At 36.7% G+C, this 26794-nt stretch overlaps 1 protein-coding gene across 6 annotated transcripts in view; it reads right to left on the reverse strand.

Annotated features, from left to right (window-relative positions):
- LOC137037550 (mannosyl-oligosaccharide 1,2-alpha-mannosidase IA) overlaps positions 1-26794 on the reverse strand; it is a 266100-nt gene that overhangs the window by 59293 nt on the left and 180013 nt on the right. For all 6 annotated transcript variants that reach the window (XM_067411643.1, XM_067411651.1, XM_067411608.1 and 3 more), the window contains one exon: positions 26298-26378. In XM_067411643.1, coding sequence (XP_067267744.1) covers positions 26298-26378 — 81 coding nt within the window. The remainder of the gene's footprint in view (positions 1-26297; positions 26379-26794) is intronic.

Here is a 26794-nt window from a genome sequence, read left to right on the forward strand (position 1 = left end):
ATTGGAAAAAAACGGGCATATTTTGCGATATTTTATTATACTGCGATATGACAAAACACAGGAAGTTTCAACAGCTCTATTTCTATTTATTTCCTTGTTTACACCATGGAAACAAAAAATAAGAGCTAACAGTGACTTTTTAATCTCACAATTGTGACATTTTTTCTTTGAATTGTGAGATAAATTGTGATATCGCAGTTACCTTTTTCATATTTGGGTGGACTAAAGACACAATATGTAAGATTTTTAGATTCAAATATCCAAAAACCACTAGAAGAATATATTTTGTTGACTTGTATACTTACATTATCCCAAATGTTTCCAACAATGTTTAAATCCAGAAAAAAATCAGCAGTTTTAACCAGGACACGGACCGTCATTGCGTCGCCTGTCAATGATGTCATATCCGCGCTACCTTCAATTTCCAGTTTTACGAATATCGATCTACACTCCAAAAAAATATTTTAAGATACTGTTCAGTTTATTTAAAAAAATAATTTTCATTTAACACCATTACTTTAGGTTTCTCATTCAAACAATTGCATTGTGTTAAAGGGCACCTATTATGCCCCTTTTTACAAGATGTAATATTGGTCTTGGGTGTCCCCAGAATGTATTTGTGAAGTTTCAGCACAAAATAACCCACAGTTAATTTATTATAACCATTTTAAAATGTCATTTTTGGGGCCTGTTTTAAAAAGAGCTGTTTTGGTGTGTACCACCTTAAATATAAATGAGCTGCATATCCCCGCCCTGCCTTTGGATGAGGGCGTAACTTGCATACCTATGGCAATAAACAGTCGGTAGAAGCAGATTGGCTGAGAATGAGAGACCCGCTGTTTTGTATGGCATTCAGCCGTACATGTTTGAACCGGAATCAGACCCAAATGATGAAGAGACTCTGGCAGAAGAAACAATTGAGAATGGAGCAGGACGTCTCTGAATGGTTATTTGATACATTTATGTACTTATAGAGTTTCAATCGCGTCCCCTTTGCAATTATGGATGTGCAACACACACACACACACACACACACACACACACACTGTGATAACGTTCGCGCAATTTTTTGAAACTACAAACACAAATACTGTGATAACGTTTGCTAAGTACGTTAGATACACACTATACAAACAAGGTTTAAATTATATACACAGACATTCTACGACGACAACAACTTTAGACGCATTTGTTATTGAATTGGCTGACATCGACTGAAATGACTATTTGCTCAAAAAACATTAAATACACTTACTTCTTCTGGAGGTGACGTTGGATCGCGAACAGTAGGCAACGATCCACACTTGAGGATTAACTTTGAAGCAAGACCTGCTTTGAATTGACCCTCGTTCTCAAAACAGTCAGTTAAAAAATGATTCGCGCAAATGGAATTTTGAGTGGCGCCTTTCCTTCGTGAATAAAATCCATCCACTGCGTTTTCAGTGGCTCTGATGTCAGAAGTAAGTGAAAACTACTATGTTAATTATTACATCCCACAACAGAACACTTATGTTTTTTAGGAGACATTACCGGCTGTCGTTGAAACAACGGAGGATGGTTGACAGATCACTGACGGCGGGGTCTATGCCAAAACCAGATTGTCAATCAAACCACGTGGGTGGGGCTTAGCGCAATTCTACGTCACAGTGAGAGCAATCTTAGAACAGGGCGTTCTGAGACAGTGCTTATGAATTATTGAGATTGTAAAAAAACCACTGGGTGGATTTTTCTCATTCTAGGGTGGTTTTGCTCACACTCTGCCAACACACATTTATGGTCAAACACCATGTAAAAGTGAATTTTGCATAATAGGTGCCCTTTAAACTGACTTGAAACAGTTGTGTTTTGGCTCAACTCAATATTTTCATTTTTCAATTAAGTAGGCCAAAAAGAACATTTGATGCTTATTCAATTTACTTAAGAATACAAAGTTAATTCAACACAATTCTTTTTATAAACAAGTTAAATAATTCCAACGTATCTTTTTTTTTGAGTGTAGATTACTGCAAAGAGCAAAGTCTCTCATAGCAGCCACCGAGCGAATACACAAAGTAACATTATAACTTTCAACACACTCAAATGTATTTAGTAAGAGTCTTAAACATGTAAAATGGCGCTGCGTTACCCCACATACGCAACAAAAAGAGCTGAAGCAGCCGGCTGCAGCATAAGCATAATAAAAGCTCGGAGATCAGTGTGTATCGCAGGTGTCTATCATTAGCATTCACTCCAGGGGCTTCGTCCCGCTCCCACAACTCTTGACCCGCCCTGCTTCATGCCACTGTAATGTTAATAAATCTTTTATACATTAGATCATCCATGAACGTGATTTCTGCCCGAGTCCGTCGGATTCCTTTCCATCGGATGTGGAGGTGAAGACGACAACTCCCATGATTCCACGCTTATTCATGGCGTATTTAAGCTACGTCTTTGTTTTGAATAAGCAACCTCTAGTGGTGAAAATTACATATTGTGCCTTTAAGTGAACACTTTCCATTTTAGTTTTCACAAGCCACATTCACACTGTTTTTGACCAATTCCGTACTACAATAAAATAATAAGGTAACACCTTAGTGTAGGGATCACATATGAACTATTAACTACACATTTTCCCTTTATAAACTCCTAATTTACTGCTTATTAATAGTTAGTAAGTTAGTTGTAAAGTTTAGGTATTGGGTAGGATTAAAAATGTTGAATAAGGTCATGCAGAATAAGGCATTAATATGTGCTTAATAAGTACTTATAAATAGCCAATATTCTAGTAATATGCATGATAAGCAACTAGTTAAAAGACCTTAAAATAAAGTGTTACCAATAATAATTATGATTTTATTATGAAGTTTCAAATTTAAATATTTTATTCAGAATACAACATAAATGACATATCAAAAGTTTAAACTGAGAAAATGTATAATTTTAAGGGAAAAATAAGTTGATTTTAAATTTCATGGCATCAACACATCTCAAAAAGTTGGGACAAGGCCATGTTTCCCACTGTGTGGCATCCCCTCTTCTTTTAATAACAGTCTGCAAATGTCTGGGGACTGAGGAGACACGTTGCTCAAGTTTAGGAATAGGAATGTTGTCCCATTCTTCTCTAAGACAGGCTTCTAGTTGCTCAACTGTCTTAGTTCTTCTTTGTCGCATCTCTTATTGCTACCTGTCCCAAAATTTTTTGGAATGTGTAGCTCTCATGAAATCCAAAATAAAATAAAATAAGTTTATGAGATTTGTAAATTATTGCATTTTTTTAATTCACAATTTGTACAGTGTCCCAACTGGAATCAGGTTTGTACACACAAGCAGCTCACAGCATCTCAGAACAGCTTGATTCACAGTAAATAAACTCTGAAACACTGTATGATTAACTACACGTGTAAATGACGAATTTCACTCTGAAACCGGTAGCACATATATTCACGTAATTAAATTGCAGTCTGCCGATCTGACAATCGCACTAAGCCATATTGCAATATTGAATATATCTCGATGTCTCATGCATAGGAAATTGCACTGAAAAGAAACACAAGGGTCTCATGCCTCCCCTGAGCCTTTCGCTCCGAACGGCAGCACGAGTGACGCAACTCACATTAGCAGCTCAGAGAGACAGCAACACTGACAACGCTGACAACACACTGCGGCCCCAGCCACTGTCACAGCGTTGGGTCTTACAAAGATCACATGACTTCTATACGGTGACAGCAGGAGGAAAAAAACCCCGTTGACAGTAGCCTCAGGGAGTAACACTAACATGACTAACTTAACTATAACAAGCTACTTTTACCAGCATGTAGTGGTATAGTGTGACAAAATACAGTGCTGACCTGAACTCAAGACTACAAGCGGACAGAGACAAAAACCAAAATGCTCTCTGTGCTCTCTCACATTCAGAATTTTACAAGAATCAGTTCATTTTGTTTAAATGATTCATTGATACACACTACTGGTCAAAAGTTTGGAATATTTATGACTTTTTAAATATTATATTCATCAAGCTGACGAAGGCAGAACAGCTGAAACGTTTGTCCTTGTATCTCCTGTTTTAAGTCAATGAAATCTATTTTGGAGTGTAGACCTTTTCAATTGTTGTATTAAAGAGATTAGTAATTAGCTGGGAGAGCGCAGTGTTAATTGAAAATACAGTGAGAACAATACAATTTAAAATAACTGTTTTCTATTTGAATATATTTTGAAACGTATAATTTATTCCTGTGGTCAAAGCTGAATTTTCATCATTACTCCAGTCTTCAGTATCACAATGTCCTTCAGAAATCATTTCTGAATATTACTGTTTTACTGTATTTTCGATCAAAAAAGTATATTGTACTGTAGTGTATGTAGTATGGTGCTGGGAAGATCTATTAGTGATTTGATTCATTTGGATATTTCACTTAGAGAAATGATTCACTGATTAATTTGAGTCCCTGCATGACATCTTTTTCTTTTGTAGTGAAATACTTTCTAGTTTTATATAATCATAAGCAAATGGCACAGTTAAATTAATCTGTCTATGGAGGTATATTTTGTTCATTTCAACAGCATGGATGTTCCCTCTACCCACAAATGTTCTGTTATCACAGTGATTTATCTGCTAGAAACAACAGGAGCCATTACATTACATCATTGCCGACTAATCAGCTACTGTGGAAAGCTAGTGATCTATGTTTACAGTGGACTGTTGAATGTAAAGAAACATCACCTTAGTGACTGCATCACATGGCCACAGCCGCCTCTTCAGTGTCATTAAGAGAGAGGCATGTTAGCCTTTCATGTATATCTATTTGATAACTTTACCTGATTAACATGAGCACTGTAATGTTTGTTTTCAAAGAGATGAGGTGTCGCCTGAGATAAATTAGTGCTTGTTTTTCTCAGGAGGACCTAAAGGAAAACACTTTGGCATAAGCTTTGTAGTTTGAAATCTTTGAAATCATATTGCTGCTCAAATAAGACTTTTGTGATGATCCAAACAATCAAATCATGACACAAGAAAAACAAAATGCTGACAGACAGGCAGATAGATATATAAAATGATATATAACAACAGAATGATTGAATAATAGAACGATAGATAGAGCGATAGATAAAATACGGATAGAACGATGGAATCGATAGAACTATGCATAGAAAGATAGATAGATTGATTGATTGATTGATTGATTGATTGATTGATTGATTGATTGATTGATTGATAGATCGATAGATAGATAGGATGATAGAACGCTGATAGATAGATAGAAGGATAGATAGAAGGATAGATAGAAGGATAGATTGATTGATTGACTGACTGACTGACAGATAGATTGATAGGAAGATGGATAGATAGATGGATAGATAGATGGATAGATAGATGGATAGATAGATGGATAGATAGATGGGTAGATGGATAGATGGATAGATGGATAGATGGATAGATGGATAGATGGATAGATAGATAGATAGATAGATAGATAGATAGATAGATAGATAGATAGATAGATAGATAGATAGATAGATAGATAGATAGATAGATAGATAGATAGATAGATAGATTTTTGGCACGCACACACACACTTATTTAAAGCCTCTTGAGAGTGTCACCAGTGTCTTTATTATTCTCTAGAGTGCTTCTCTTGTAGTTGTTCTCCTGACACATGTATAAGGATAAGCCGGTGGGATTATCTGTCCATGCTGCATATCTCTTTATTCTCTAGTCATGCAGAACACTGCCCATAATTAACCTCCCTTAAAGGACAGAGGAAGAAGAAAAAACCTGAACAAAGTTAAAAGGGTCGCTGCATGTCTGACTGAGCCACATCTTCCTCCTTAGGGGAGAGAGACACAAAAAGAGAGAAAATAGAACAGCAAGAAAAGCAGTATTTTAGTATAGTATTTTAATCCGATGTTTTTTTTGGAAGCAGTGCCATCATCAAGGGAGAATTGCCTCAGACCCAAATGCTTAAAAGTAAAGGAACAAGTTTTTACATCATAATAACAGAGTATAACATCCTAGGATAGACCTACAACACCTTGAGAAAGTTACACAACACATTAGCATTCCCATTCATCTTAAAAGACAGAAAATGACAACCTGAAAACAGACCACTGATCCAGCAGGGACTCCACAACACACCAGAGACGTCGACACTGCCGTTCCACAGCATCTCAGAGCAGACTGTCTAAAGCTTATCACGAGTGCTTCATCAGTACGCCTCTTCAGAACTCACTCTCTGATTTGGCCTGATTAATGTCATTAAGTCAACATGATTGCACAGTGAGAACACTTAGAAGCGGAGGTAAACAAATCCATTTTTGCATCCAACGGAAACACACCCTCACTTCAAACTTATCAAAGAGAAAAAATACCACAGTTCACCAGAGGATTTGTCAGCAATGGTGATGGATGGTAGAGAGTAAAGGGCAGGCTTCAATCCGAACCAGTCCAGTGATGGGAAAAGCATCTAGTGGGCAGTGTTTGAAGCTGTGCCACAGTATAAGCTACCAAAGGAAACTCTGTTCACCCGGAGGCCATATTTGCAACGCCTCCAGGAAGCTGTTTCGGCCATTCCAAGACCAAATGAACAGGGAGTATATATAGACAGAATGAACATGAGCAAATTAACAAGGGGCAGGTGGACACAATAGGTTGCTATGGTAACTAACAGGTACACAACTAAACTAGAGGCGTTTCTCAATAAAAAGCACGCAAAGGAATCAAACTCGACTCTGGAGAACCAACTCCAGAGGACGGGAGAACGCAAGTCTGGTAGTTCTGCAAATGGTACAGCAGTATTCGCAATAACGTCACTCAGCTCGCTCTGGCTAGTCCGGTTATCTGTATGTATATTTACATTAAAATGAAATATGTTATAAAACACCACCCTGCCTCTTTTCATTGTCATTAAAAAGTCATGCCAATATGGATGAGAGCATCAGACCAACTGCAACAATGAGCAATTAAAATGATTTTAGGTAAAAAGGCTGAAAAATCAAAAACAATCATTTGATTTAATGGTTTATCACTTTCGACCAATAGGTGGCGCTGTGATACAGCCTTTAGAATCGTTTTGGCATCATGCCTCAAATTTGTTGCTGCGTTATATGAAAACGGTTCCGTCTATCAACACAGAATCCAAAACATTTTGTCGGCACAGTCTGAAGATGATCTGACTCAATTTGGTGAAAATCTGACAAACGGACTAGGAGGAGTTTGAAAAAGTAGGTTATTAAAGAAAATCAAAATGGTGGAAACGAAGTTCAGGCGACTATGGCAAAATTGGTATCTATGTTCTCGGCATGACCCAAGGAATTGATTAATACCAGTTCATTGATATAGGCCAATGTATTCAAAAGTTCTTAGTTATTTTTGGAAATTTAATTTGCTGCCCCAAAACGTTTTGAGTACTGTGAGTGCATGGTGCCAAAGACACATACAGCGCTTCATAATGATATGCCAATGTGCTCGTAAAATATAGTACTTTACGACAAAATTCAAAATGGCTGACACCCAAAATTGCCAATATGGGATATAGTTAGACAGATGCAACATGTTTTTAGGCCAAACTGTTCAGCAGTTATAAGCAAAAAAGCCATTTTTTCCATCTCCTGACCACTAGGTGGCACTGTGCCATAACAGTGCAGGTAGCCTCAAGTCTTGGTTGTCATAACCCACACCAAGTTTTGTCAGAATACGTTAAAGCGTTATATATAGCTTATAAATTTTCATGACGGAAGATTACGTCATGGGGGTTCAAAAGTTATTAACATAAAAATGAGTGGAACTATGGACAGTTGGTGGTGCTAGAGGGATTAACCTAGGCTGCGTTTACACTGGCACAAAAGATCTGATTTTTTGCTCACATCTGACAGAGATTGGAATTTGTTGCACACGTGTAAACAAAAATCCGCACGAGATCCGATTCACTTCCATCCACATCAACTCAAAGCAAACTACGATTCAAACAAAGGCTCACACACACACACACACACACACTTGTGTGCACACAGTGCAGTTCTGCATTGGATAAGTGGACATGTAATGTTATTATCTTGCTTTGTTTCCATCCATTAGCGCACAGGCTCTTAAATTTCTTCCTGAGCACTGTGTGCTTTTATGAAATCACTAATTAATCGTCTCTTCAGGCCTGTGACCCCAGAGGTCTGTCTTGTTTACTAGCTGTCGAGCTGTTGGAAAACTTATCAGACCTTCTAATATAAACACTCGCTGCAGTGGGCCAAAAGAAGGCAACTTGCTTTGACCTTCTCAAAATTTATAATGCCTCACAGAGAAAATGAACCAGACAGCGAGCCAAATGAATGTTCTCATGCATTATGGTAGGGGTGCATGAGCGAAGTATTATATTACATATAATTTAAAGGCAACAACTTACAATCTTTATTTTTGCCTGCAAATTTAACCCAAAAACATTGCATATATAGCATATATTTATATATCTCTATATATTTATCTCATTTCATGTTTTTTTTTTTTTTCGGTGACACTTTACAGTAAGGTTACTGACAATTCTCATTTTGGCTGCGTGAGATTCTCCAGCTTTGTTGTTGCTGAGCTGTTAAAGCTCCGCCCTCTTTTGGAAAGCGGGCCGGGATTGGCAGCTCATTTGCATTTAAAGGGACACACACAAAAACTGTGTGTTTTTGCTCACACAATAGGGGCAAATTTGACAAGCTATAATAAATGATCTGTGGGGGATTTTGAGCTGAAACTTCACAAACACATTCTGGAGACACCAGAGACTTATATTACATCTTGTGAAAGAGACATTATAGGTCCCCTTTAATAAATACTGCAACAAATTAATTAGCTCACTGCAAGTTAAATTTAGTCAATGCATTAACTAACATTACCTAATGATACCTTATTGTAAAGTGTTACTATTTTATCTTTAATGTTTGGAACTTGATGCAAATCAAAAGATCAGATTTGGTCCAAATCTAAATCTAGACACCGGCATCAAACTATATTATGGGTATTGAGTGATTTGGAGACAGAGCCATGAGGGACATCACAACAAATGTGTCACGGTCCTTTTGTTCGGCTCATTTCCCATCTCAACCTCTTATTTCTCGGTTGCCATAGTAACACAAGAGTCATGAGCTGCAGTCAACAGCATTTGCCAAACTAAACAAATCTTTCAACAGCGTTTCAGCCGTTTCTCCTCGAACCCAAAATGAAGCACGGATATCAGCTCAGATGGCAACAACAGACACATTCATACTGGTGATTAAGTTACCATTTGCATGCTGGCCAATGTTTAGCAACATTTACATCAATGAATTAAATAAATATTTTAGGTGTTAGCATCTGCTAAACCCGCTCACGTCAAGGCACATGCACTTTTTTTGGTGAAGCACACACTTATTGGACATGTTATATTTTCTTCAGATAATTTTGTTAAAGAAAGACAAATAAATTTTTTAAAAACCTCAGTATTGGCTGACTATATCAACCAATATTGGCAGACAAATCACTCCACAGATGATCTGTTTGGATGAGCTATAGACAAGTTTTGGAGTACTGCTTCCTGGAACCTTATTTTCATACATTTTCATCATAAAACATGCACATTTATAAATCAAAATTGTTTATTTCTACAGAATATGAGGACAGAATCTTCTACTAAGTAGCCTATACATGAAAACATTGTAGAAGAGTTGAACGGTCTGGGTTTCAGCTCATCCACCCTGAAGCACATCCTCAAACTGCCAATAACAATGAAGAGCTCACAAGCAACTGAGCAATGAGTGTCGCCTTGTGTCAATAGAGCACTTCCACATCACACACCAATGGCCCTTAAAGATGGACAAGGAGTCATTGGGAATATATCAAGAACAGATCCTCATAAATGGACCCTTTTTTACATTTCCGGGTTTCTCAGAAGCGTCAAACTTATATAGTGGTGAATAGAAATTATACAACAAATATAATTTTTTTGTTCACATTTGCCCCCCCCCCCCAAAAAAAAAAAAAATAAAAAAAATAAAAAATAAAAAATAAAAATTTTCCAGAAGAGGGCCAAGCAATATTAAAAAAATAAAACCATCTCGAGATTTAAAGTCATTATAATGTGAGATTAAACTCGCATTCAAGAAATAAGTCAAAATACAATGTTGAGAATAAAATCATTAAATTAAAAAGTTATGTTTCGAAAAAATAAAAAAAAAAATAAAAAATTGAGAAAGCCTAAAATATAGCTTGACTAAGTGATCTAACTCTGTCATGTCCTCTATCAGTATGCAATGAACATGACATTGATTGAATTCGTATTTATTCTTGACTTTTTATTCTGACTTTATTCTCGAAATTTAACAAGTTTATTCCCAACATTTTATTTAAACTTTTTTCTCTAAATTTAATGATTTTTCCTTGTAACACAATGACTTTATTCTCAAAATTTGATGTTTATTCTTGACATTTTTTAGACTATTTTCTTGAAATTTAATGACTTTATTTTCGAAATTTTATGATTTTAATCTCAATATTGTATTTCAACTTTTTTTCTAGAAATTTAACTAGGTTAATCTCGCATTATAATGACTTTAATTTCGAGATGGTTTTATTTTTTCATTATTGTTTGGCCCTAATCCTCTTCTGTATTGTTTCCATGACTTTTCAAAAGAATAATAATAAAAAAAAAAATATCAAGGGATTGATTGCATTGGTCAGAAGAGAGAAAGATGTCAAATTTGCTGTCACTCCATCAGCTGTTGTATTAGAAACCAATACCTGTGGCGGTAAACATCTTTGCAAAAATATATTATGTTGCGTCTTGAACATTCTGAACATTTTGAACATTTCGTGAAATGTCCAGTGAGTGACACTAAAAACGTGTTCAGTTTAATCCGAAACAAATAAGCGTGAATCTGTCAATGTTTTATTATGTTGTTGTACGTATTGCAAAACTTCTGTATTGAAATGTCCGGTGAGTGGAGCTAAAAGGTTAATGCTCTTTCATGTTTGTAAATAACATACTACCTACAATAACACCTAAACATACCCAATAACAAAAGCAAACGTGACAAAAACAAATCGCACAAAATTTGTTGCATGAATGAGGCCAAATGTGAATGCACAGTATTTTTCTATGAACGGTTTACTCTTTAAAAAGGTCACTAAATCACTGTTCCAAAATTGATCCTGTGAAAGCATTTTATCATGTGCATGTGAATAAATGCAAAAACTCCACCTGCAAAACTTCACACAGACATCATTTTATGATAAGACAGAATGCAATATGAAGCATGTGAAAAGTTAGCCTTACAAAATGCACGGACAAGGCTTAAAATTTCTTGGATGCTGCCCAGGAGATAGGAAAGGAAAGAGCGCAATATTACGTATAAAAGAAAACACATACAGCTGTTGGAGGCTCATTGATTAACATGATTGAAGACTACTGCTATTTCTTCCCCTGCGGGACTTGGCACATCAAAGCCAGCTACAGCAAAAAACGGTGCTGCAGAAGTTGATTTCATTGAGCGACACTCTTTCAATTACAGTTGGCTGTGATCCCTGAGAAACCCTCCAACAGTGAAGATACAGGGGTCAGACAAGAGCTTAAAAACAACACGAGATGCAGCGAGGAGTGATTTTCTTTCCTTTTCAGCCTTAAAAGAGCAAAGCAACTGTCACATGGGACTGCTGCTAAACCCGTAGCTCCCTTCCACATATTTAACCTTTACATTCATGTGAAGTCGATTTCCCTCCAGCAATACAAACCAGCATGAAGTTCATCTAGCTGTCACAGAGAGACTCTGTTCCTAACTCAAAGATCACATGAGCGTGCTAAGCAATGCAGTGCAGCAAAGATCAGTGCAGATTCTGCGAAAACAGTGCAACAGACACAAAAGGTTCCATTTTAAAATCGAATCCATGGTTCCAAATTTCTAAACTGGGGATTTTGATAAGACACATGCATTTCGATTCTGCTTTACGATTCCTGTGTTTGCATTATAATGTGATTTGAAACCATTTAAGCACAAAGATGATGTGAAAGAGTAGAGAGAACAAGTTGTTTGTGATCCATGCATTTCCACTGTAGAAATGTTAGTTCTCTTTCGCGTCTTCTTGTGCTTGAACGGACCAATATACACAAAAATACATCAATATATAAACGTGTGACCTTTCCAATGTGATTAATACGTGGTGCATCGCAGAGCTAGCGCATGACGAGCATTTTTGGTAAAAAGGATATACATTTTTTTTTTTTTTTTTTTTAGAAAATGATTATCGTTTCTCTAGATTAGACTCTTATTCCTCGTCTGGGATCATATAGAGCTCTTTGAAGCTGCACTGAAACTGACACTTGGACCTTCAACCCGTCCACTATATGGAGAAAAATCCTGGAATGTTTTCCTCAAAAACCTTAATCTCTTTTCAACTGAAGAAAGAAAGACATAAACATCTTGGATGACATGGGGGTGAGTAAATTATCAGGAGATTGAGGAAAGTGAACTAATCCTTTAAAGCCCTAAGCAAAAGTTCCTCTTGTGTTCTGTAGCTGCTGATATTACTTCATGTTATTCAGCTGCAGCAGAATGTTTTTCAAAAAGATAGATATCAAACATATTTATTCTGTAAGTGTTTGACTTTTTTTTTTTTTTTTTACCTTATCCGGTTGTTAAGTCTGACGTCACGCGGCAGCGCTTCCGGGTCCTAACGCTCTATCTCATACCACAAGAAAACAACAAATGGTGCTAATATACATACACGATGTGGTGTAATACTACAAAAAAATATATAGTTATAACCTTTATCTCCATATCAAAATTCCAGATGGCCAGACAATGATTCATCTTTTATAAATCATTAAAATATTAATATCTGTGACGCTGTGAGCACGGAGACTGTTGTGTAGACTGTAAGTATTTAAAATGTTTAACTTTTTTAAATGATTGATGTTTAATATGAATAAATAGCGCTTATAAACGGCCGTCGATGGCATTCTCAAGTGAAACGAGTCAAAGCTTGGACCCGGAAACGCGATCTTTACGTCACGACTTAACAAGCGGACTGGAATTGAAACTACGAAACGATAAGAATCGGAATCGATAAGCAGAATCAGAATCTATAAAATTCAAATGATACCTGACCCTAATCATAATATTTTCTCTTAAATAACATCCAGTATTAATACTAACTAAAACTATTAAAAATAATTACCTTTGATTAAAATAAAGCTGGAATAAATTAAAATATAAATATAAGATGCAACACTTAAAAAAAATGTAATTTACATAAAAATAAATGAAAGCTATATACAGGGAGTGCAGAATTATTAGGCAAGTTGATTTTCTGATCATATTTTTTTTCCAAGCTCATTTTACCAATTCCAATCCACATCAATCTTAATAACTACTATTAATATTGTTTTTAATCATTTATAAGTGATATATAATTGTTCATGAAGGCTGGAAATTAAGAATGCCCTATATTCAGGAATTACAGAAATTGCAGAAATACAGGTGTGGGAGTTCACTTTTAGTCCATCTCTTATCCTGAAATGTCCATCTTGCAGAGATGGACTAAAAGTGAACTCCCACACCTTACTGCCAGATTCTGGAAGATAAATTCTTCAAACAGTGGTACAAGAGGATGTGGTGCTGGTCCTTCAGGAGTCACTCTCAAGCTGTCGGTCTATAAGGCCTATAAAAACCCAGTCTTCATGTATTTTATAACACTTCAGCTTGTGATTCTTGTTAAGAGCAGGTCGCTTTTTAGGATTCTTCACCTAACCTAAGTCTCTGAGATCCTGACACCTCACACTTCTGAAGACTCCATGTAGGTTTCAGTACTGGGAAATGGTGGCGCTGGAGACTAAAGGGTTCCTGATGGTTTCACACTTAATTCTTCACCTTAATTCTTAATTATTTTGCAGTTAACGTGTCTTTTCTTCTCCAGCTGTTTTTGTATGACCCCGCTGACCCAATGAGCATTTCACTGTCCAATGGTCATGCTTTAACTTTGCAATTTCTAGTATTACATTAGTATTGCGTCCTTCTCATGAGTATTTAATAATTTTAGACTTTTCAGTTTGAGTTAAATCTCTTTTTTGGCTCATTTTATCTGTAAAAGAAAACCTGCCTAATAATTCTGCACACCTGAATATAGGGCATTCTTCATTCCCAGCCTTCATGAACAATTATATATCACTTATAAATGATTAAAAACAATATTAATAGTAGTTATTAAGATTGATGTGGATTGGAATTGGTAAAATGTGCTTGTAGAACTATAAAAAAACGAATGAAAATAACAAAAGGACATAAATGAAGCCTATTCATAATATGAATAAATACTATAATAGTAATACTGAAATAACATTAATAGCATCACATACATTCACTTAAGTATTAGCTTTAGACTTAAGAACCACCATATTAACTAAATTATATAAATCTTTTTATCTTGATATTTTCCTCTAATTTCACCATGCCTTCTGACTTTTGTTGATCTCGTGAGACATCAGGTCAAAAAAAACAACAAAAAAACCTATAGGTTGCACAGAACGCACAAGCACTGACATCGTAATTCAGACCTGTCAATCAGAGAGTGTTAAACCTCCATACAGCCTGAGGGATGTCCTCACCGCAAACCCCCAATACCCAAAGCAACAATAAAACGTGCCATGCCAAAGTCATAACCATACATTACAGTCATCCACAGCTATTTACAGCACAGATCCTGCACCAGCCCATCCATCCCACCGGAACATCAAACCCGCTGGGAGTGTTTCTAAATATCCTCTCTGGCCACTCAAAGGACAAACCATTAGCTAATGAACTCAGTTTGATCTTGCCAGTTCTATGGTTGTTATAGAACTCCAATGCTTTCACAAACAAAATAAAAACATGATGCTGAAAGCTTCACTAACAATACATTCATTTACCTGCACAAACAGACATGCCCACTTTAGAGTGAAAAAGCAAGATACAAGTAATTAAGTGTCATTCCGGGGATGAAAACGTGCAATATATTAAATAATAATGAATAATTTAACGTGTAATAGATTGCGGCACCCTGGCCTTGTAGCCTCTCTCGCAATTAATGTGCTGCTTTCATGTGCTTAATTAAGAGTCATTGCAGCTTCATGTAGAAAAACACACTCAATTACATTCCTAAATGTAAACGAGAGAGAGAAATTTCTGCTGTAGTTTATGGAGGATCCCTGAGGGACACACACATTAATCAGAAGAAATAGGACAAAAGAAAATATGAATCCTTGATGACCAGTAGATGAACGTTTGGAGAAAGATTACAGCATTAACTCAGATATGGAAATGTTGATTTTCACCTATATAAATCACGGCTGGTGATCAGATCATATTTACATAAGTAAACCAGATTTTTTTCCCCCTCTAAGGAGCACATGAGTTTTTCTTTAAAGGGGACCTATGATGGCCCTTTTCACAATATGTAATATAAGTCTCCAGAATGTGTCTGTGAAGTTTTAGCTCAAAATACCCCACAGATAATTCATTATAGCTTGTCAAATTTGCCCCATTTTTGTGTGTGTCCCTTTAAATGCAAATGAGCTGCTGCTGCTCCCGGCCCCCTTTCCAGAAGAGGGCGGAGCTTTAACAGCTTGCGCTTCATTTGCTCAAAAACAACAAAGCTGGAGAATCTCACGCAGCCAAAATTATTTGTTGTGTGTTCACGGGGGCGGGGTTTATGTGCATTTTAGGGTTTGTGATGTCACAAACCTGGGAAGAAGCTAGTTGTAGTCCCTACCAGCTGTTTTTGTAGTCCTTAAAAGGTGATTTCTGTAAAATAAAATATCTCCCTTTGCATTGAACTTTGAGCTTCGTAACTTTGCAGATGTTGTTTATGCTCAAACAGCAACATTACACACTAACTAAAGTTAAAAAAGTTAAATTATAATCAAGGAAATGCTTTAATTAATTAGAATACTACACTAGGTAATAAACAGATTATGTGCTGATAGTAGTATATTGAATAATGTGTTAAATAATGTTCTTAGTCTCTCAATCTAGTGACAGTGTGGCCCAGCACTCATATTTGTTCAATAAAATCATAGGATTTTTAAGTTTAATAATCACATAAGTCTGTGTCCCCGAATTTAAGACCTCATAACATGTTAATTAAGATGTGTAATAGCATTTAAGATATTCAAGACAAACAGGCGATTCATTCTCTGTATGACTAGTCGACTAAGTGAAAATGAGCAGTCCTAGTTGGCAAAAAGTTGTTCTTCAAACTTCTATTGCCACGATTCCCAATAAAGAAAAGCCTGCTAGATGCCTGCTGAACAACTCTCTCTGCTTGACAAATTCTGCTGTAGCCTGAAGATGAAAACAAGATATGATCAAAAATAATTTACCCTCTTCCGCCCTTCCCATGCTTTTATCTCTTTATAACAAGCGGTTTGGACTCAGATGTGAATGAGCAACATTTGGGCATCTGTTGCCTCGACACCTGCTTTGTTTTCATTGGGAAAAAAACTCAAACCAAGTGTAGCAGCTGCTGTGTTATTTATATTCAACAGGATTCTGGCTTACTAGACAGATGATCCATTGTCTTACAATATCTTAATTCTAAATAAAAACACCCACAGGCACATTACTTTTTTTTTTTTTTTTTGTATTAAAAACATAGCATACTGTACTATATCTGGGTGCCTGCAGAATACTTTTTCATGAATAATCATGCAGTAGGAACTGTGATGTTAAAATGCCCCTGTGGTGAAAATCAAGTTTTTAATGTTGTTTATATATCTGTGTGGTGTTTTTAATGTTCTCCTTAAAAGTCTCAAAAACTTGGTTTGAAATGAACTTGGTTACATTCAAGCTATTTTAAGGCATGAAGACATTTTTAAGGAAAAAAATGTTTAAATATGTCATTTTGGTTATCAAAGACGAGTTTTAAGGGATAAAATTATTGACTACAGGAGGACTTTATTCTTGCATACTATATAGTACGGTCAGTACATGCATTAGGATGCAGCCTGTATCGAGACTCATAACTGACTGGATGCTCAGAAGAGGACAAACGTTCAGAGCACGGCTCATAACCCTCGATCCTTGCGGCTGTCCTGAATTTTACAGGCAGTAGTGACCGAGCGACTCGCCTTCGCCCTGGACCCACAAATCAACATCAAACTCAGTTCTGCGGAAGGCTCAACTTTCTGGGAAAGCATTGATTGTGGGTGCAGCCTTCTGTGATCAATAGTGCTCTCATTGTTTAAAGCAATGGCCTTTAGCCCATAAACAGCATTTTCTGCAGAAGCGATCGAAAGTCTTATGACCGTCCTTGTAATAATGAGAGATGGGCAGCAGAACCCCAATCTAGAGAGCTTTTGGCTCTCTCTATGCCTGAAATTTGCATCATTGCAATGCTTTTTGCAGATGGAAGAAGAGGATAACAACACCCATTTGGCCTGATTATGATACAGCACAACAACCCATTTTGTGCTTAAAGGAACAGTTCACCCAAAAATGCTAATTTAAATGTTTGTTCCATCTTGCATATACATCATTAGGGTGAATCTCATAAAACCTGTCAAAAACTGGTTAAAACATTTCACCCTAAAATCAAACTAAAGAATAAATAAGAAATTATATTGTGCATAAAGACAATTTAGAACCATGTGCAGATTTAAAACCTAAAGAACATGTTCCAAAAACATTTAGGCAACATTGCTGGTTTTGTTTTCTTCTTAAAGTCTCCCTGTAGACAATAATTTTATCCCTCAAAACTCATTTTTGATCACCAAAATGACACATTTAATCCCCCCCCCTATTTTTGCCTTAAAATAGCTTGAATGTAACTCTACACCCTTGCTTCATTTAGTATATGTGTCTATGAAATATACAAATTAGCCCCACCTCCACTCACTCGCACAAGCTCAGAGATCCACTCGGTCAACTTACTGAGGTAAGCGCTGCACAATAGTATCGCTTTTTACAACATTGGATACATACCGGTAGTTAATATGATTAGCCTTTTGCTTGACCACATTATCAAACAGCTAATAATGTGTTGCTAATGTTACACAAACCATGTTCCCGTTCTTCATCTCAGAGTCAGACAGCTGCCTTCTAACAATCAGTATCCTTACAAATGCTTGAACAATTCAGAACGTCAGTGGAGAAAGGCTTTTAGTTCATCATAACATCATATTATCTATCATACACCCGCTATATTGCTAAATCTACCCGATTTTTCATATCAACAGAAAAATATACCGGGATAACCTGGCTTCTTGAGACTCAGAGCAGTCATAGTTAATGATGTTAAATCCCATATTTAATAATGATAAGTCCACCCACACATTGATGTGATTGGTTACAAGGTAGTTTGTGACATCAGAAACACCAGCGATTTCAAACCGCATTTTTGAGATTGTATTTAAATCAATGTAGTTTTAAGGAGAAAATACTCAGCAATGGTGTGGACTTATGAGTTTGACAATGGTTTGTCTTAAAGGTGCCGTAGAACGTGTTTTCAAAAGATGTAATATAAGTCTAAGGTGTCCCCTGAATGTGTCCGTGAAGTTTCAGCTCAAAATACCCCATAGATTTTTTTTAAATAAATTTTTTTAACTGCCTATTTTGGGGCATCATTAAATATGAGCCGATTCAGGCTGCGGCCCCTTTAAATTCTCGTGCTCCCCGCCCCCGGAGCTCGTGCTTACCTTAAACAGCATAAACAAAGTTCACACAGCTAATATAACCCTCAAAATGGATCTTTACAAAGTGTTCTTCATGTAACATGTCTAATCACGTAAGTATGGTATTTATTTGGATGTTTACATTTGATTCTGAATGAGTTTGATAGTGCTCCGTGGCTAAAGCTAACATTGCACACTGTTGGAGAGATTTATAAAGAATGAAGTTGTGTTTATGAATTATACAGACTGCAAGTGTTTAAAAATGAAAATAGCGACGGCTCTTGTCTCCGTGAATACAGTAATAAACGATGGTAACTTTAACCAGATTTAACAGTACATTAGCAACATGCTAACGAAACATTTATAAAGACAATTTACAAATATCACTAAAAATATCATGATATCATGGATCATGTCAGTTATTATCACTCCATTTGCCATTTTTCGCTATTGTTCTTGCTTGCTTACCTAGTCTGATGATTCAGCTGTGCACAGATCCAGACGTTAATACTGGCTGCCCTTGTCTAATGCCTTGAACATGGGCTGGCATATGCAAATATTGGGGTCATACATATTAATGATCCCGACTGTTACGTAACAGTCGGTGTTATGTTGAGATTCACCTGTTCTTCAGAGGTCTTTTAAACAAATGAGATTTATATGAAGTGGAGGAAACAATGGAGTTTGAGACTCACTGTATGTCATTTCCATGTACTGAACTCTTGTTATTCAACTATGCCAAGATAAATTCAATTTTTAATTCTAGGGCACCTTTAAAGCATATTAAAAACACCACATAAACAACATTAAAAACTTGATTTTCACCACAGGGGGACTTTAAAATATATTTGTGACTAAAATTGAACTTTTCTGAAAGTTCCAAGTTGATAATGTTTTAATAATCTAAATACATGCACTGAGAAGTTCTTAGCAGAATGTTTTAAAAAATGTACTGTGACGTAACCAAACTGCAACATTGTGAAACATTTCGTTCTTGCTGCACAGCCAAAAGCAAGAACTTTGAGCAACATGAACCGCAAAATGCTGGATAACTACATTAACTGCTGATTACAATAACAGCCGTTCAGTGCTCTTGTTCCACCTGTCAGGGAGCAATGTGTTCACTTTGCATCATTTTCTACCAGCCCAGATAAAGTCAGATATCTTGTTTCTTCAGAACAGTCTGTCACTGATGCCACTCCATCTCAAAATTACATCAAAATATTGAATTTAGCTCAGTCTGAACACACAGCAGCAGTGGCAGAGAGCTGTTCTGGCACTGGACATCCCTGATATCTGATTGGCCACCCCAAAATTTAATTCTTATAGCGAATGGCAGTTTGAAAAAAAAAATCAATTTCATAGGAAACACACTAGCAGTATTAGTATCGGTGATACTGGCCTTCATTCATACAAAGATGCCATAAAATATATATATAAAAATATACTGTCTTTAAGTTGTTTCTAAATTAATATGCAGAGTAACTGAAATTGTTATAATATTTAAAAAATCCAATGTTTTTAATTGTGATTTATAGCGATTAATTATAGAAGAAAATGTGCAATTAATTACTTAATTTTGATTGTAATTTTGGTTGAAGTTGGTCTCATCATCGAGCCATGCAAACATGATAGTCAAGTGGTTCTTAGACGGTAAGCTTTTCTTTGACTGTTAGCATTTTTAAGACTTGCGATCTTCTAACATTAGTCTGAGACTGTATTTCTTGGCACACTTGTTTTACGCGTATTTGGCGCCACCTATAGTTGCGGGTGTATTATTGACATGTAAAAGTCTAGACCCTGAATATAAGACAAACCCACATTTTCAGATGTATTTCTAAGAAAAAACATTGTCTTATATTTGGAACAATACAGTATCCTATAGATCTCTACATCTGAGCCACTTTCGACACCACTTTTTCCTACTGAACTTATCTTTTTGCCTGTATGGTGATTAAATTCACTGTTTTGAGAATGCGACACATCTGGTGTGCATCATGGCGCTTCTCATTCGGTGCTTCAGCCTATTTAAAGTTTAAAGTTTATCATAGTGTTTATGTTTCCTGAACAGCCTTTAAGAAGGACACTGTGTAAGTTATCTTTTGCTCCGACAACAGACAGTTCTCTAGAACCAGAAATGGTTCACTTCCTCCTGCCAGATTCTGTATGTGAACTGCAGGTCTGTTTAAGTGCATTCTGAGTCTCATGTTGTGAATAGCAGGATTCCTCAAATTTACTGACAGGAGGTTGGAAATAAATACACGTGGCTATACCTATATAAGAGTGAATATCAGCTCTGTAAATAAAGCAGCGAGAAAGACAGACCATGCTAAATTGAACACGTATGTTCAAACTTAATGATTGTATCAATAATGCAGCACATGATTCACAGCAGGAGAATGAACCAAAATGTATCCGTGCATGATGTTTATTCAGGTCATTCTTACGCCCTGAAAGGTTTGATACGATCGCTGAAGCTCGACTGATAAAACATTTATGTAAAGACGAATTCTGCAGGCTGACAGAGGTGAAGGAATGACAAAGAGCTGCAAGCTAATAGCTTTCCGTCAGCAGTGATTTGATCTTTCGGCAATTCAAAGGCGGGCAATTCCTCAGAGAAATACGCTATAGGCTTTTGACATAACTGCCTTAATGGTTATATGCAGAATATTTCAAGATATTGCAGGTCCAGAACGGACAGGCTTTAATAATCCAATCAGTCAAATAATAGCATAGAAAGGGATGGTGCTAACCTGCTAGCTATTGAGCTAAACTCAAAGAGCTAAGTTATGAAAGATGTAGCTGGTAGGACAGTCTCTTAGACAGACTTCCGACTATCAGCAAAAAGTCTGTCCATAAGTCAGCTACTAAAAACAAGCATGGGTAACATGTCACAATAAGGTTTCGTTTGTTAACATTAGTTAAAGTGGTACTTTACTGCTGGCAAAATTGACTTTCAATAAAACTTGGCTGTCTATACAGTAGAAAGAAAAAAAATTAATTGTGCTTCCTGACCAGAGAAAACAGGGAAACAGACTGTTGTCTTCCCTTTTGTCCAGATAGGAAAACTTCAAAACTCTGTTGCTGTCCAAGGCCACTCCCACTAGTCTGCTATGGATGCACCTACCAGAGTCAAATACCACCTTGCTTTAATAGGAAATACTTCTTAGCAAACAAAATAATGGTGTTGACTTGTATTGTTCCTGGGTGCAAGAATTTAGCGGGACCATTCACAACAAAGTAGGGGTGGGTGATATGACCAAAATCATATAATTTTATCATTGTTATTAAGACCAAAGAAGCAAATTACAAATATTAGGACAAATCTGATATAAGACACAAATATAAATAAACCGAACAATAATAATTATCAGCTACAGTAGGTGCATTTACTGTAATAGTAGCATTCAAGTAAGAAATTGAATAAACTGAGATTTAAGAAATTAAGTAAGAAATTAACATTTAATAAAGCTTCTGAAGTTATTCAGTCAGATTTTCTCTTTATATTTTGTTGTTTGATTAACAGTAATGACAGACGGCAGTAGGTTACTGTTACTTTAAGACCTACTGCACGGATCTAATATACTGATACAAATTAGACACACTTAAAGGGATAGTTCACCCAAAAATGAAAATTTGATGTTTATCTGCTTTCCCCCAGGGCATCCAAGATGTAGGTGACTGTTTCTTCAGTAGAACACAAATGAGGATTTTTAACTCCAACCGTTGCCGTCTGTCAGTTGTATAAGGCATGGCAATGGGAACTACATCTGTAAGAGTCAAAAAACTTGCACAGACAAATCCAAATTAAACCCTGCGGCTCGTGACGACACACTGATGTCCTAAGACACGAAACGATCGGTTTGTGTGAGAAACCTAACAGTATTTATATCATTTTTTACCTCTAATACACCACTATGTCCAACTAACTTGAGCATCCGGTGTGTGAGGTCTGAGTGCACTCTAACGCCGGGCGCACTCATTGAAGTATGAGATCACTTCCGGCATCAGAGCGGGTTTTCAGACCTCACACACCAGATGCTCAAGGCAGTTGGACGTAGTGGTGACATAGTAGTGATCGTTTCGTGTCTTAGGACATCAATGTGTCGTCACGAGCCGCAGGGTTTAATTTGGATTTGTCAGTGCATGTTTTTTTCACTCTTATAGATAGAGTTCCCATTTCCATGCATTATACGAATGACAGACGGCAACGGTTGCAGTTAAAAATCATCATGTGTGTTCTACTGAAGAAACAAAGTCACCTACATCTTGGATGTGCTGGGGGTAAGCAGATAAACATCAAATTTTCATTTTTGGGTGAACTATTCCTTTAAGATATAAATGACTGTTTATGTAAACCTTGTGTGTATTTGACAATTTAAGTATAAGATGTGAAAGATAACTTAGTTTAGTACTCACATGATGTTTGATACGTGTTACCCAAATATATTATGCAATATTACTTTATCTTGTTTTAATGATGTAAGAAAATAATATTTTGTACCTGGGCACTGACATAAACATGCAAAGATCATTAGTTCTATGCCACTTGCTAACAACAGCAATACAATCAGCTCTTCACTTCTAGGTCAATTACCCATAAATGTGCATCAAGGCTGAGTGACTGATGGATGAAAATGGCAGTTTTCTGCAGGATCTCATAGTAAATTAGCATAAGTGCTTTTACATACAGAAGTAATATGACGCCCTTCGGTGTCATACTAACAAGGGCGATACAGCTGACTGATATTCTGTTGGTAATTGGAATAAGAGATTCATCTATAGCCATGGCTTGTACAATCCACGAAGCAGGAAATTACAGCCCAGTCTGTGGTTTTTGAGTAGTTTGCATTAATCAACTGGTTTTTATAGTCATATAGATGCATATTATATATGATGTGAACCTTCAAATGAGTCTCGTTTGATGTAGCATACATACACACATATGAAGAAAAACAAGATTTGGGTCACCTTTACTGAGCAGCAGAGTGTGTAATGAATACTGATAGAATTTTATTATCTTATTATCAAGACCTTTATATGAAGACTGAATCTTGGGATGAGTATTACACTGAATAAAATGGACATTTTTCCATTCACAATATTTGCTGTCATCTAACGTTCGCTTAAAGCTGCTCATGGCACATGACATTTAAAAATTCTAAAATTAATAATTACATTTTATGACATTAATAATCTCAGTAATATATTTGCCAGCAGGGATAGACTGTTTATCTTGTGGGTGAAGACATTTTTGGTTTGCTGCAAATTTACCTTTAAAAATTAAATAAAATTAAAAATGTATTGTAAACATGAGCTTGATAGACGTTGTTGGCTGATGTGGCACATTTTGTATTTTAAGTTAAAACAGTAGATATAAAATTCTTGCTGATACAGTTAAGCTAATAATTATTTTCATGTTATGGCAGACAACTGACACATGGGAAATATTCAAATTCAGTAACACTTAACAATAAGGTTCCACTTAGGGATGCACTGATCATTTCATGGCCATTTCTGGTTGCCAATTTGTCAACGGGTTGTAAAAATTGGATTAGAATTACTTTTATGATGGATGGATGCACTTTTTGGAGCTTTTATTTTTTGGCACTATTCAATGCCATTACAAAGCTGGGAAGAGCCAGGACATTATTTAATATAACTCCGATTGTGTTCGGCTCAAAGAATTAAGTCATATACACCTAGCTTGAGGGTGAGTAAATTATGGTATAATTTTCATTTTTGGGTGAACTATTCCTTTAAGATATTAATTTTCATGACTTTTCCAGGTCTACGGACATCACACTTTTAAAATACATTTATTCAATATATCCAGGTTTTCCAAGATCGTACGAACACTGATTCTTAAATAAAATGGCAGTCGTTAAAGAAAGATTTTTTGCAGTTTTAGCAAATTTCAAACCTTGTTTTTGTCTTATTTTAAATAATAGGATAATAAAAATGAGAAAATAAGTCATCCCAGGCTTTGAGTGAACATTAGAGATGATAGTGACGGTTATATCATGATGTTTTGCCTAGAGAGAGAAAGTGATTCTATGGACTATCACAACAAGAGCAACTTCTACCTTTGAACAAATCATGCTCTATAGCTGTAAATCCTGCTGTTAGCCGCAACGAATCCCTGTGATGTTTTCCTACCTCATGCTGTCGGGGTGATTTACGCATGCCTTGCCACCGTGGCCGTTTCGCAAAAGTGGGTTTTCCAATCACCCGCCCTTATCTGCAGGTAGTGCAACCCCCCAGAAACTCACGGAAAGGTAGGATACGGATGAGATAAATCTACATCCAGAACACACACATTCCCTCTGTGCATGAATACAGGGATGGATCACCGCAGACTGCTGAGCTATACTGATAGATTCATCAGAAATGGTGGACAACAAACTCCATCTACAGTGAGAGACGGAGGCAGGAACTCATACACACTTGCAGTGAAGTGCAGAACTAAACAACAAGCATCTTAAACCGATCCTGTTCATGTTCACAGCTATCAGAGAGGAACTCTGTAATGAGCCAACAACTAATCAAATTACGTACAGACTGTCTGGTCATGCTATATGAAAATTTCATGGTCATGCTAACAATTTATAACAGAATTCAAAATAAATTTAGTAAATGTAAATGCAAACCATAAAAAAACCCCTCAAAAGTCCCTGTCAGTATAAGTTAGTCAATTCAATCAAGCCCTTGTCTTTACTACAAGTTAAAGGTGCAGTAAGGGATTTCTGGGAAACGCTGTTGAAAGTGAATCAGACCGAGCAGCACAACACACCTGTAGCCAATCAGCAGTAGGGGGCGTGGCCTCTCATGATGAGGGAGGAGAGAGAGAGAGAGCCAGTCAGCAGTAGGGGGCGTGTCCACTCATGATGAGGAAGGAGAGAGAATGAGCCAATCAGCAGTAGGGGGTGTGTCCACTCATGATGGGGAGAAGAGAGAGAGCTAATCAGCAGTAGGGGGCGTGTCCATTCATGATGAGGGAGGAGATAGAGAGTGAGCAGCAGTTGGGGGCTCATTCTCTCTCTCTCCTCTCCATCATGAGTGGACACATCCCCTACTGCTGATTGGCTCATTATCTCTCCTCCCCATCATGAGTGGACACATCCCCTACTGCTGATTTGCTCACTCTCTCTTTCTCCTCCCCCATCATTAGTGGACACACCCCCTTCTGCTGATTGGCTCATTATCTCTCCTCCCCATCATGAGTGGACACATCCCCTACTGCTGATTTGCTCACTCTCTCTTTCTCCTCCCCCATCATGAGTGCACACCAAATTGAGTGAAACATCAAATCGACTCATCTGATGTGTATGTGATGCATCTATATCTGAGACGGATCTCTAAACACAGATGGATGGTCTCAGAAAACACAGCGCATCTGTCTTCCTCTTTGACTAATTCTGACTGAAAATCAATGTCCATTAGGCTGACTCACAACTCTGAGTGTCTATGGATCGCCTTTATTTCATTTTCGAATCTATGCCCTCGGTTTCAAACCTGGCCCGTTACAGATAAACCACACATAGGTGATCATTTCTCCTTAATACAGACCTTTCTCTGGCTGTAATTCATGTGATTACACATTAACTCCAGTTCCAATTAATTGCATAAAACAAGCTAGTGAGAAGAACAGGTGAGATTGAATCTTACCTCAGCGCCCGTCAGGTAGAACGCAGAGAGAAGACCGCCAACGTAACGGATGTTCACCTCAAACAGGGATGCCTCTCCGTTCTGCAGAACACAAACAACATTAAGAAATGCATCTTTTAGCAACATTACAAATGACATGCTTTAGTAAATGAGTAAAACACTCTTCAAAATGCTATAGCAAGGTCATGTTTGTATTACAATGCTGTTTTACCTAAATAGTTGTTGAGAAGCTTTGAAATTAGAGGGTAATAAAACATTAAAATGCATGAGAATGTAATTTAAAAAAGAAAAGACAGAAAGAAAGATAATTATGATTTATATAAGCATGAATTAGAATCATTATTTAGCCCCTTATAAAAGTTTCATTCATGGTCATTACTGTTTTTAAAGTGGATCTACAATGCCCCTTTTCACAAGATGTAATATAAGTCTCTGGTGTCTCCAGAACGTGTCTGTGAAGTTTCAGCTCAAAATCCCCCACAGATCATTTATTATAG

Source organism: Chanodichthys erythropterus, chromosome 2 (assembly GCF_024489055.1).
Source record: "Chanodichthys erythropterus isolate Z2021 chromosome 2, ASM2448905v1, whole genome shotgun sequence".
Lineage (NCBI taxonomy): Eukaryota > Metazoa > Chordata > Actinopteri > Cypriniformes > Xenocyprididae > Chanodichthys > Chanodichthys erythropterus.